This window comes from Podarcis liolepis (assembly GCF_965112155.1).
Source record: "Podarcis liolepis genome assembly, chromosome: 4".
Taxonomy (NCBI): Eukaryota; Metazoa; Chordata; class Lepidosauria; order Squamata; family Lacertidae; genus Podarcis; species Podarcis liolepis.
The window spans coordinates 36,708,621-36,722,169 of NC_139558.1; the positions used below are offsets into that span (position 1 = coordinate 36,708,621).

General features: G+C 39.8%; 1 protein-coding gene across 1 annotated transcript in view; it reads right to left on the reverse strand.

Annotated features, from left to right (window-relative positions):
- PRKX (protein kinase cAMP-dependent X-linked catalytic subunit) overlaps positions 1 to 13,549 on the reverse strand; it is a 59,452-nt gene that overhangs the window by 12,599 nt on the left and 33,304 nt on the right. Inside the window, exons 2-4 of the mRNA XM_083502052.1 lie at positions 12,628 to 12,796; positions 9,665 to 9,928; positions 701 to 820 (exon numbers count right to left, since the gene is read on the reverse strand). Coding sequence (XP_083358178.1) covers positions 701 to 820; positions 9,665 to 9,928; positions 12,628 to 12,796 — 553 coding nt within the window. The remainder of the gene's footprint in view (positions 1 to 700; positions 821 to 9,664; positions 9,929 to 12,627; positions 12,797 to 13,549) is intronic.

Sequence of the window (13,549 nt, forward strand, 5' to 3'; positions counted from 1 at the left end):
TGCTCCCCACACTCCCCTGGCTGGAAAGGGTTTAGTTTAACTTCCGGTTTGCTAGTAAAACTGAATTACTGTGTCACGAAATGATGCATGTCCAAAAAGTGTGTCATCAACATGAAAAGTTTGGAAAGCTCTGGAAAGATGTTATTTGACTCCAGCTCCTATCAACCCCAACCAGGATGGCTGATGATCAGGGATGATGGAACTGCAATGCAACAACATCTGCAAAGCCACAGGTCCCCTTTTCCTGCCACAAGCAATTCAGCCATATGAGGGCACCAATTACATGGTTCTATTCTATGAAACTGGCACCTTGCCAGGAAGGGGCCACTACCTATTGCATGGGAAAGGCACACACACAATTAGTCCCAACCATATGCCTAGGTCACTTAGATGTCGTTCCAGTTGTGTGGGAGTCTCCCATGGATATGTAATACCATGAGAATGAATGTTAAAAGCCACTGTTTTCTCACAAGGAAACAAATATTTATCATCTCAATTTTAGAAGACGGGAATTCTGTGCAGTTAAGTATGCTGATGTTGTGCAGAACAGTCTCATTTTCTGTCTCCAAAATTGCTTTTCCACACAACACGAAAGCAATGCTGGGACATGTAAAAGAACCAGATTTTCCATATTAGTTCACTGTGAGAAAACGAAAAATATCTGTACTTCACTTAATTCTATATTCCCCATTCAACTTACCCAGACAGCATCTCAAATATCAGAATGCCAAGGGCCCACCAATCTACTGCTCTTCCGTGACCTTTACTCTGTATGACTTCTGGGGCAAGATATTCTGGGGTCCCACAGAGTGTCCATGTCCTAAGAAAAAAATAACAAGGAACAGGAAGCTAAAATTACATTTCATATTTGTGATGGATTAAGCTTTCATTGAAACTGGGCTACCCAAGACCTAAAGGTTTGTAATCAGAAACAGTTCAGCATGTTTAAAGTTATAGGAGAATCACAGCCACATTCCAATACCATATAAACAGCATAACCTATTATAAAATTGATGAGGCTCTGAGAACTGTTCTGGTTACTGAATTTATTTGTATTTATTGTAATGCTGCTTATATTAGTTTTACATTTTTGTTTATTTGGTTTTTTTAAAGGTTGTAAACCACCTTGGTATTGTTATGGATGACAGTATATAAAAGATTACAAAAAGATAAATAAATGAAGTGAACACTTAGTGAATACAATTAGAATTTCCTTTAATGTAAGGCAACTGGAAGCTCCTAAATGTTTATACTCCACAATGAAAGCAAGTGAGCAGCAACTCTCACAGACTAAGCAGAGCACTTTAAAGAACTCCAATTTATCACCTGAAGCAGGAGGCTTAAGCAAAATGGCCACAAATGCTTGGTCACAGCTCAGGGATAACAGTGCACCCAGAACCAAATGGTACTGATTTTATCCCAGGGATTTCACATTGCATTTACCAAACCTTTGGCCACAAGACCATTCTGCCCAATCAGATTCCTAACCGGTTGCTACACTAGTAAGTACTGAATAGGTTAAGCTAGGTATTTTGAACAAAATTTACAAAAAAAGAGAGAAGACCTTGACTTAGCACAAGAAGAAAATATATACATATATGATAACTATCTTAATCAATGATGTAGCCAAATTTGTAAATATCTAGTATGGAATAGGAATGTGTCCCATTGACAGTGAGTGTATGAATGACAAAATGAGCATAACCGCACACCTGATGTTATTCTCCACTTCAAAATATACACCAAATCCACTTACAAAGCTGCTTTTTGGCCACACATGTCTGTTTTAATGAGGGAGAATCTTTTACTGGAATAGAAAAGCCAATCAAACAGATTTTGAGAGCATTTCTCTGTTGGTAGGTTCAATTTACTTTAGTCCCAGAAAAAGGTAATTTACACTGGAGTGGTGCAAACAAGGATAATTTTAATGCTATAGGGAGCCAAGGACAAACCCAAGGAAGCTCAGGGAAACTGGAAACAAGGATCTGTGAAATCTTTGAGCTTGTCTGACCAAGGTTCAGGAAGCTCCCTGATCTAGATAACTGACAGATTTTGAAAAGACCATCTATATACTCTATGGTGGGTCTCCTCTTCCTCCTTTATGAGAAAGCTAGTGATCAAGTCTGCCTTTTTAAGGCACAACATCAACTCCTGACTAGAAGTTTATCAGCTTCTGCACTTTTGAACTTAATATCACTCTTCAATACGAAGTTCAAAATCAACTTTTGAAAACAGGAAATCATAGCAGCACTAATGCTTGTACACTGGGTAGGATACTTTAATAAGAACTGCAGGAATGGACAATATGGTGTGTTCTGGATGTTGCTGGGACTCCACATCCCATCAGCCATAGTCAGCATGGACACTGGTCAGGATTGATGGGAGTTGTAGTCCAACAGCATCTGGAGGGTATTTACATTGGCTACCTATTCTTACTGACACTGTTATAGTAATCTGTCGTCTACAAGATCTACTCAACCGATCACAGCTGCCAATAAATACACCATGCATATGAAGACTTTTGTCACAATGTAAGTGGAACATGTGAATTTATACAAGGCAAGCTCCTTTTTAAAAGTTTTAGAGATCAAACACATGCTGCATAAAAAAAAAATATCATTCTCTGTTGCAAAAAGTAGCCAAAGGCCAATCACTAATCCCTTTAAAATACTTATTTGAAGCTAGAAACAACCCTGGATTTACAACTCTCTTATATGCTACACAGGAGCTAGGTTAGAGATCCCAGAGGATAATGCACTCTACCATTCCAAGTTTTCTATAGGAATTTATCCCAGTTTAATATAAGAATTAAAAGCTGTCCCAATGAACAATCACACTTGATATTCCTGAGTGTACCAAAACCAAAGACCAAATATACCTGGTCTCTTTTTTTGAGGCAATAATTCTACAATTCATGTGGGATCCTTTACCAAAGGTTTTCAAGCCTACTTCTAAGGTTGCATTTACTTACTTCAACAATTTATATACTGCTTACTACTGTAGTTTCTAAGCTGTGTACCAAGAAGTTATAAAAGAGGTGCAAAAAATTAAAAATGAGTTAAACCATAATCCAGGAAAGTTTACTTAAAATGCTTCCTGAAATTTTTAAAAAATGTCTGTACTTAGGCTATATTTACCGTATTTTTTGCCCTATAGGACGCACCTTTTCCCCTCCAAAAATGAAGGGGAAATCTGTGTGCGTCCTATGGGGCGAATGCAGGCTTTCGCTGAAGCTTGGAGAGCGAGAGGGGTTGGTGCGCACCGACCCTTCTAGCTCTCCAGGCTTCAGGAAGCTATCAGCAAGCCTGGGGAGCCCGCGGGAGTTCCCGCAGGGTTCCCTAGGCTGCGGATAGCAGCCTGCTGCCCAGAGCGCAGGGCGCGCTGAAGCAAAGCGCCCCGTGCTTCGGGCAGATATCATTTTCTCCTCTAAAAACTACGGTAGGTGCGTTTTTAAAAGCTCGGGCTTCCCCCGCCCCAGCCCCGCGGCTGGGGGGGGGGTAATTTTTTTTCTTTATTACCCCCCCCAAAAAAAAATCTAGGTGCGTCCTATGGGCTGGTGGGTTCTATAGGGCGAAAAATACGGTATTTACAAACAATCATTTTTTAGTTATTCCAGCAACTGGCTAGTAACATGCTTCAAATAAAATAAGGATATTGCAAAAACAAAAACAAAAAATGATTTAAATCAAGTACAGTATTTAGATGAGCATTTTTGCTTGGCAAATTAAATCTGGATATAAACCACGCTTCACTTAAAATCCATCCATCCTGGAAAACTGTATATTCAAATTAGAAGGAATGAAGTGTTCTGAATTTATGATACATTGTTTCCTCATGTTTGAAAAAAAACCAAAAACCCTCTTATTGGATTTTTTTTTTTACTTCCTTTCATCCTAAGAGCTTCAGCCCAATAGCAACACTAAATTCAAAACTCAATACATCAATAAAATATTAAACACCAAAATAGATGATCAGGATTAAAATTACCCTGTCGCTGCTTAACACCCACCTCCCCCAAAAAGCATGCCAAATAAAACAAAGCAGTCTTGCAGCACTTAAATATAGCTTCAAAGCCTGAACTTAGAAAGTCTCTAGGATATTTTTTTGGAAAAATCCAAAGCAATCATTAAGCACATCCATCTTCAAGGGTCCATAGGTTTTGACTACAAGTATATTCAAACATTACTCCCATGGTGTCCAGTGGGGCGTTCTCCCAGGTTAATATACAGAGCATTGCTTCCTTAGTCTGTAGCCTTGTGCTCCACTGGAAGAAGGGGCTATGCCTTGCTCTCCTCTTCAGCCCAATCTTTTGGAGCTGCAGGAGGGGAACAGAGTTGTTTTGGTGCTGTCTCATCTAGATGTTCTGCACCATCTGTTACTAAAACTTCCAGCTGCACCCTTCCTCTGTAGCTTGCAGCTGGAAAGGGGAGAGGAGTCCTTTTGATATTTGCACTGAGCCCTCTGAAGCCCCATGCAACTATAGGCACAATCCCCAACCCACTATCTTCCTCTGCAAAGGATGAGCTGGAGCTCCCTCCCATCCTTTTTGCCCAAGGATGCTAAAACACTTGCCATGTCAAGGAGGGGGAACAGAAATGTGAACCCCCACATATCTTCATCTACAGTCAAGAATCAGCTAGCTTTTAAATCCTGCAGTGTAAAATCAGAGAGGTGATAGTATCTGCAGCATTTAGTACACAAGCAGTTCATAGGCAGGCATGTGTGTGCATGCATGGGGAGCCAATTAACAGGTGCAATGTGCTCTCTGCAATCCAACCCCATGAGGACACTATGCTCTGCATCAGCTGAAACCACTACTGCAAGTCACAAAACCTGCTAGCTAGCCTTATCTGAGCCTTATATGGATTAAATGAACTGTCCCATATCCAGTCCATTCTCATGGCCAGATGCTGGGTAGTCAGCACTGCAAGAGTTGGATCACAGGAAAATAATACCTTGTGAACTTTTCCCATGTGTAGAAGTGGCAGCAGTGAGCAAGACTTGGTCGCATCTGTTGCCAAGGTGGGCTTACAGTGTTGTGAATGTGTCACAGGCCCTTTCTGTGTTCTATCAATCTTCAGCCAGTGTCTCAACCATCAATGATTAATAGAGCAATCATTGACTTGTTCACCTAATAACCCTGTCTCTCTGTGTTTAGTGGGTTTACTTTCATGAAAATACATGGAAGACTGCAACTGTGTTCTGCACAGCAACAGGAAACTATCACAGTGAGCAGGGGATGGTTTCAGCCTCCAGGTAGAGAGACAGCTTAGCTTTTGACAGGCCATTCATAACCTAGGGCCTATCTGCTGGATGGCATTTCACCCAGAGAGTAAAGTCGCCTTTGCTTCTGTAAACACTGTGGCACTCATAACCTTAAAAACACACACACACACACACCGCAATCTGTTATCAGCATGAATCAAGCACCAACTGCTCTGTAGTCATCTGCCCTCCTACTTAATCCCCCTCAGTTCCCCAGTAAATCACACTAAGCAGAAAGACGGAAGATGCCCAAGAGACACTGAGTCATGACTGTTGCACAAAGGATAACACAACAAGGCAGATTATCCAGGAGCTTGACCTTGTAATAATGAGCAATGGTTTTACTTAACACACACACAGCCTAATAGTTGGTGGCTCTTTCTCACATAGGACTAAAATAGATTTATTTCTATTTTCAGTTGCATTACAGCAAGCCTTCCATTTAGCTCCACTGCCTGACTTTGTGCTTCCACAGGAGGTTCCCTTTCCCAGCCCTAAGCTACAGAAGAAAGTTACGGGTCCTCTCTTGCTCTCACCAGAGGGCTATGAAAACACTCAGCTCTGGTGAGAGGGTGGGCAAGAATGTGGACCACAGGTGTAGAACTTTCACATTGTACCTTCAGTTTAATATAGTCTCCAATCAAGATTGTATTAACATTCAAACTAAAAGCTACAGAAGTCATTTTCAAACTTTCTGCTTTCAAGTAGCAGTTTCCATAACATTTTGGGCTGCTGAAGAATCCTTGCACACATAGCAAAGGCACTATATCCCACCTGAATCAACGAGATCATTTGTAGGAGCTTTACTTGAATTGGTGAGGCTCATTTGACCTCAACAAATACTAATAATAATGTGAATGCTTCTTTTCTGATAATATAAAGTGTCTCTTCTCCATCTATAGAAGGGGTGAGGAACTGGATCCAGCCTTCAATGCTAGTGGTCCACTCTCATGGAATGCTCTTCCAATACAGATTCAGCAGCAACTTTCCATATTAACCTTCAGACTTCTGCTGAAAACTTTTCTCTACTGCCAGGCTGATGGAGAAAATTGAGAAAAACTTTTCCCATAATAGTAAGCTGGTGATCTTTTTTGTGTGTTTTTTTAATTGCATAACCGTTGTTGTAAACTGTTTTGATTTTTCAAAAAATGAAATTTCGGTATGCAAGTATTTTTAAATATATAAACAAGGTTTTCAAAAGCTACTAGCCATGATGGCTATGTTGGAAGAAGGATGCCTCTGAATACCAGTTTCTGGGAATCACAAGTACTACTGAACTCTAGTTCTCCTACTGTGCTTCCCATAAGCATGTGGCTGGTCACTGTGAGGACAGGGTAGTCTTAAAAGAGTTCTTTCCAGCAGCCTCATGATGCTGAAGAGGACCAGTAGTGGTGCGAAGTCTGCCTTTTAGGTAAGTATGCCTGTAATGCTCATCTTCTCCTGGAAGAACTGAAGGTAAACTTGCAAGTAAACTTAAACACCCAGTATTTCACTTTAGATCTTCCCTTGTCAGATAGTATGCTTCTAAGCTCACTGATGATACATGGGAGACGAAACACCTTATAGAGTATGGGATGGGGAGTTATGGACTACAGTGGTACCTTGGTTTAAGAAGAGTCCAGTTTAAGAATGATCTGGCTTACAAACTCGGAAATAGTGTCCCAGTTTGAGAACTTTTCCTTGGTCTAAGAATGGAATCCAAATAGTGGAAGGCCACCGGGGGCAGGAGGCCTCATATGGGAAAGCGCACCTTGGTTTAAGAACTGTTTCGGTTTAGGAACGGACTCCCAGAATGAATTAAGTTTGTAAACCGAGGTACCACTGTATTTACATTTTGAATGTGGTTAATACTGAGGAGCATGCATGCATTGTCAACATCCCACAAAAGCTGTGATCCAGCCAAACATTAAGCCCTTGTAAATCCCATTGATTAAAGAATGCACTTAACTCTTACTGGGGGGGAAAGGGTTATAAATGCTCGACTCTGGGTGGATCACAGCCAACAGCTTCATATCCTCTATCTCTAACCAGACCTTTTGTAAGCAATGCTTGTCCTCAAATGTAACTGGGTATAGATTAATACCTGTATAGTATTTTACTTTAAAAAATATCTATCTAATGAAGACTTGCTGCCTCCTCATTAGGATACAGAGGCAATCCTCATTCATTTCTGGAGTACAAGTTGACTCAGAATCTGGCTACCTGCAACCTGGCGATATTTTACAAGCCTTGTTTGGCATGCATTGGAGTCAACAGTAAAACTGACTTCCTAATGAAGGCATAATCTGCTCACCACTACTAAAAGTAATATTGTAACCAGTACCAACACAACTTTCTATGGAAGATACAGCAATTTCCCCCCATGCTTATACAAAATACTTTGAAAATCCGAATGCAAACATTCCAGGAAGCTGACAACAAGTTGTGACTTCTGCACAACAGATAAAAACAAACATTAAAACTCTCTGCAGTTGCAAGGCCAACTTCAGAGACGCAAACAAACAAGAGAACACAGATCAAACCACTCTGTTGCAACATATATTTCCCAAATAACTCCAAAAGATTGTCAGTAATTTGCAGTATGTAAACCTTTTTCTTTCTCATTCCATCTAGCTTAGCATTGCAATACCAATCATTCCTCCATAAAAAAGAATGCTAGTTAAAAATTTAAAGAGACAGGTATCTTTTTTTTTTTTTGCCTAACGAATCAGACTGAAAAAATCTAGATTTTGAACATCTAGATTTCATGTAATGTTTTTAGGGCAAGCTACTGCCAAATATAAGCACCGTATTGTCTGGATAGCAGATAACCCGGAATCGTATGCACACTGCCTTATCCAGAATAAGAATAAGGAAAAGCACTTTACACTGACTGATTTCAGTAGCAGGGAAAGAAGCAAGGCTGAAAAATGTGTAGCTTTGGTAGGACTGCATATTTAAGGTATTAAACTAAGTGAGCCAATTTCACTAAGCTTTAGAAATAATTGTTGGTCAATATTTTTAACCTGCATCCATAGAAGTTAATGGATGGGCCTGGAGAGCAAAGTTGTATTTTTCTCACCAAGCATCTGAGACATTTGTGACCCAACATGATTGTGAGGACAAGCTCATCACCCCTTCCCCCAACCTTGACCTGGAGAAGAGGGCTTAGAGGGGTTTGGGAGACAGCAATTCATTTTGCTGTTTTCCCAAGCCTCTCATACTAATTTTGGAGATCAGGGAGCGCTTCTGCTCTTCTACAGATTTTTAAGGTGAAAGGAAAGTATACATTAAAGCACATGTGCTCACAAGAGGTGAGCTGGGCAGTGTGGAGATTACACACACACACACACACACACGAGTCTCAGGATAACCTTCACAAGAGGGGTATTTATACTGAATGGATCTTTACAGAAGGCAGTAAAGATATTCAGATTTTTCCCTGTTACATAAAACAGTGGTGGGGGTGAGTTGTAAGCACAAAATGAAACAGCTACCTATCTTGTGTATACTTACATTGTTTTTGAACTGCAGTCTCTTTTGTCTCCCTTTCATATTCCCTCATCATTTGTTCAAAACTACTTCTTATTCACCCACAAATTACGGTAATTGCTGTTTTCATAGATGTACAAATATACTTGGCTTGTGCATTAGAAGTTTTTAGATGGGAATAGAAGTATTTTTGGTTTTCAGGAATAATAATAATAAATAATAACAACAGCAAGAACCAAGGCATGATTTCCACACCATGAGAAGGTACCAGTTTATATCAACATCTTAAATCTAACCAGTGCTCTATTTAATACAGTAATATGTACCCTGAGTGCCAACAGTTCTTTAACATTGTTGGGGAAGTTCCTATTGCCAGGTAAGATATGTGAACTTGAGGGCAAGCCTAGAAAACTTTAAATGTAATTAATAATAATAATACCTCATTCATCTAACGATTTACTGTGCTTATTGTTTTTAGATGTTTATGTTTTTAAATACATCTTAATTTTAATTGTTGTATCACAGATGTGCTTACTAACCTCGGCTTCTTTGGCAGAAAGTGTAGTATATAATTTATTTTTTTTAAAAAAAATAAAGTTAAGAAAATCTCTCTGAGGATTTGCAAGACATGTTACTCTAGTGGTACCCTGATTACTGAATGCTCTGCCGCAGAAGGTCTGTTGGAGCCTACTTTGTTATCTTTCTCATGCTATGTGAAAACTTCTTAATAAATATACATACATACATTTTAATCCATGTTGCATGTATGTATAGCAGTTAACCAAGCAGACTAAAAATTGAAAATGTTAATCATGGTTGGTACCACTAGTCATGTTCAAAATTTCATTCTCTGCCCTCTTCCCATCATACTTGCATACCCCCCAAAATAATAAAGTAAAATAAAATATCAGTTAAAAAAAGAGCTTACCTATCAACCAGCTTTTTAGCAAATCCAAAATCGGTGAGTTTTATATGCCCCTCTTTGTCTAATAAAATATTTTCAGGCTTTAAGTCTCTGTAAACAATTTCTTTTGAGTGAAGATATTCTATTGCACAAATAATCTCTGCAGAGTAAAACAGTCCAGTGCTGTTATTAAAGCGTCCCATGTTGCGCAGATAACTAAAAAGTTCACCCCCTGGTACATATTCCATCAGCATATATAGAAAGCGTTCATCATGGTAAGTCCAAAATCTGCAACGAAAGAGATACATGTTTAAAAAAATACTAAGAGAACAACTTGTCAGAAAAGCATAAAATGATTTATTTGTTTTTTAAGGGTTCGAAATATGAATGAAGAACTTCCACTATTCAAAACAGAAGATGTAGTGAAGCACAAGCTCAGCAGCGTGGTCATGAGAAATTGTTCTGCCACCCAAGGCCTGAAACCCCTCAAGATATTTTCGGCATTTGTGGAGGTCCCGACACTAGACCTCAATTGACTCATGGAGCTCCTGTGGGTTGATAGATACATCACAGCTCAAAATGGAAGAGAAGCTCCACACAGCCACAGCAAAAAGCAGCTGGGGGATTTTGGGGGAAACGTCACACATGGCAGGTCTGTGAATATTCTCAGTTGGTTTAGACAGGGTTGAATTACAGCTATGGGTTAATTGCCTGTGCATTTTGGCATCACAAATGAAGTGCCACACCAGTATAAACAGGGGAAAGACCTAAAAGTAACAGACTGCTAAGGAATTTTGAGGCCATTCTTTAGGTGTCATTGCCAAGGAATTGATCATGTAGTTGTATACTGCTTTTAAGCCATTTTGGCAAATAAATGGCATATAAAAGTAAAGTAAAAGTAAAAACAAAACAAAATAATAACAGCAGCAGCAGCAGCAGCAAAAGCAGCAGCTACAGCAGAAGGGGCATTTCAGTCACAACACCCAGACAATGCACATTTCTTTCCTCTAACATTTCATTATAATCTGCTCTAGATCTAAATTGCATTTTTTTTATTTGTGACTTGTTTTTATGTTGCTTATATACATTAATCTATCAATCTGTTTTACTGTATTTGTTTTTAGATTTGCTTTTATTCTTCTTGTGTGAACCATCCTGAAATTTGTTTTGTAAGGCTTTGTGCAAACATTTGGAAATGGATTATTATTAGTAGTAGATTGCATTGAGAAAAGATCATTTATTTTTATTTTTCTGGCCTGAGGAATTTCTATACTTTGTTAATTAAGGAGTAATTTTCATCCTTGCTGCTCTTTAACCTGGGAAACTTATTGACATGTAAATAAAAAGCGATATACTGGGAGGGGAGAGAAAGCAAGCAGGTACAGGTTCAATGCACCTGATACAGGTTATATCCACTTTTTGCTAGCCTAAAGCGCAAGGTAGGACACACCTTTTTTTGCTGGTCCTACCTACCTATGGTAGCGCTTTGTGCTCTACCCTAGTCTGTTGTGTGATGGTCTCCCAATCTTCAGGAACAGTTTTTCAGGGGTGCAGCAGCTATAATGGGTAAAGGGAATGAGTAAAAACAGGATGCACCATCTGGTATGAGTTCTGTTTGCTTGAGGTTCCTAGTGGATGTGCTTTCTGCTGGCACAAAGCTGTCCACTAGAAACAATCCTATAACTCTTCAGTCATCAGGTGCTTCTCTGCTTTATGTTTTCTCTTGCCACTGTACCTCTTTCAAAACTCTTTCACCCATAATTGCTTAACAGGTTGTCATGAAAAACTAGCTGTGGTGAGCTCAGAATTAATGCGTTCATTTTCCCCTGGTTTAATTAACTTGGGAGTCTTTACTTGAACACTGGACAGGACTTTTCATTTTAACTGGGTTTGCTTTGTATTCTCTTCCTTCCCTTTGCCTTATCAGGAAGCAATCTTGCTATGTCGAAATTACTTTTGCAATACATACCCACACCCCTTCTGTTCCTATCAGTTTTCAGTGAAATGCTGACATTTCCGGTGGCATGCATTACTCCACCCTTTACCACAAGATATTCAAAGCAAGCAATGAAGCATATACACAGGGATCAGATTTCATGCAGTTTTCAAACGCAGGGAAACAGAGTGGCATGTTAAATCCACTGTACCACCAGCAAGTGCAATGGACAATATTAAAGTCCTCCATGGACAGCTGCCACATTTCCTCTGGGGTCAGGGTAGAACCAAAGTCCTTTCTTTGCCAATGAAGGCTATCAACAACTCTTAGGTTGCTCTATTAAACACATGAAAGAACATAGGGATGCATGACCAAAAATGAGCTTATGATTTGTCAGAGATGCATCACAGACTGTGAGAGATGAATAAAATTCTGCCTTGAACGCACTGATTCCCCCTTCTTTTTGCAGCACTCTGTTCACCCCCACCCCACCCCAAAATATGTTCAAGAAGGTTGGGGGATCTCTGGAACACTGTAGAAGTAGACGTATTTGAATAATTAGCATACAAGACCACATCGTTAATAGCTATAGGAATCACCCTAATTTGAAGGGTGGCAGCTTCCATTAATATGTCACCACCTATGGTATATTCTCCCCCTACTATAGTTTTTGTTTGCTTGCTTGCTTAACCACGACAGCTGTTGGTGCAGTTTGTGAGGACTTGTGCCTTAGTAAAAAGACAATGGAACATTCTGAAGTGGAATCAAACACACAACAGGCAGCCACGACTACTACACCATGTTGGGCATGTTCCAAGGAGCAGTTCTCCACCAAATAAATTTTCCGTAACACATTTTGTTTCCTAGCTTTTCTAGATTATTCCCCCCCTTTAAAAAATATGAACACAATATTGTGTATAATACAAGTGTAGCATTTGCCACCCAAAAGACTTTGAATTAATCCAAACTGGCGAGGGATTGAATGCTAGAATTGAACATTATGCCACAAAAGCTATAAAAGGGGGGGGGAGTGGGAGAGAAGAGAGCTTACAATCTGATCAGAAATGGATGATTCACTTCTTTCAAGACCGCTTTTTCATTGTGCACATGCTGTTCTTGTTTTAGTCGAATGACATCCGGAATGCTCATTACTTTCAATGCAAAGTAGCATTTGGCCGATTTCTCTTTCACCAGATGAACCCGCCCAAAAGTACCTGTCCCTGAAAATTAAAGAGCAAAATGTGTCAGTTGCAAAGAACATTATCTTGCAGTTAAGATGTATAAGCAATGTATAAATGCAACAAATCAATATAAAAGCAAGAGGTAGACATTATATATTCCTTCATAGCTTTGGCCCTTCTAGTCCTAAATATTTCATGGGAATTTTAACAGGGAACAGGCTAAACAGTCAGCTCCACCTACTCTGTCACATCTATAGAAATCAAGGCAAAGAACTCTTTACCCCCCCCCCCTCCATCAACAGTGGCTACAGCCCTTCCTTCAGATACCTCTACTGATCAGTGCCCTTCCCTAGGTTTTGGGTTTGTGAATGGATGTGAGCATATCAGATACCTAAGAAGCTACTGGTATACCAGGTTGGATCACTGGTGCATCCACATCAGGAGTAGACAAGCAGACCATCAGATGTTGTGGACTATAACTCCCATCACCCATGTTATTGGCTGTACTGACTGGGGCCGATATAGTCCAAAACATCTGGAAGGGACTAAGTTGGCAATACCCCTAATTTACACTTATTGGTAGCAGCTCTCCAGGGTTTTTGACAGGACTCATTCCTAGTCCTCCTTGGAGATGTTGGGGCATTTTAAATGCTGGGTTTGTGAGCAATAGACCTCTATAATAGCTAGAATGTATCTAACCATATTTCTCTTGCTTACTGTTCATACTAAGAAGAGGTACCTGAAGTGCTTTTTAACTTTCTCTCTGGTCAGGCTAGTTATCAGCATGCTGAC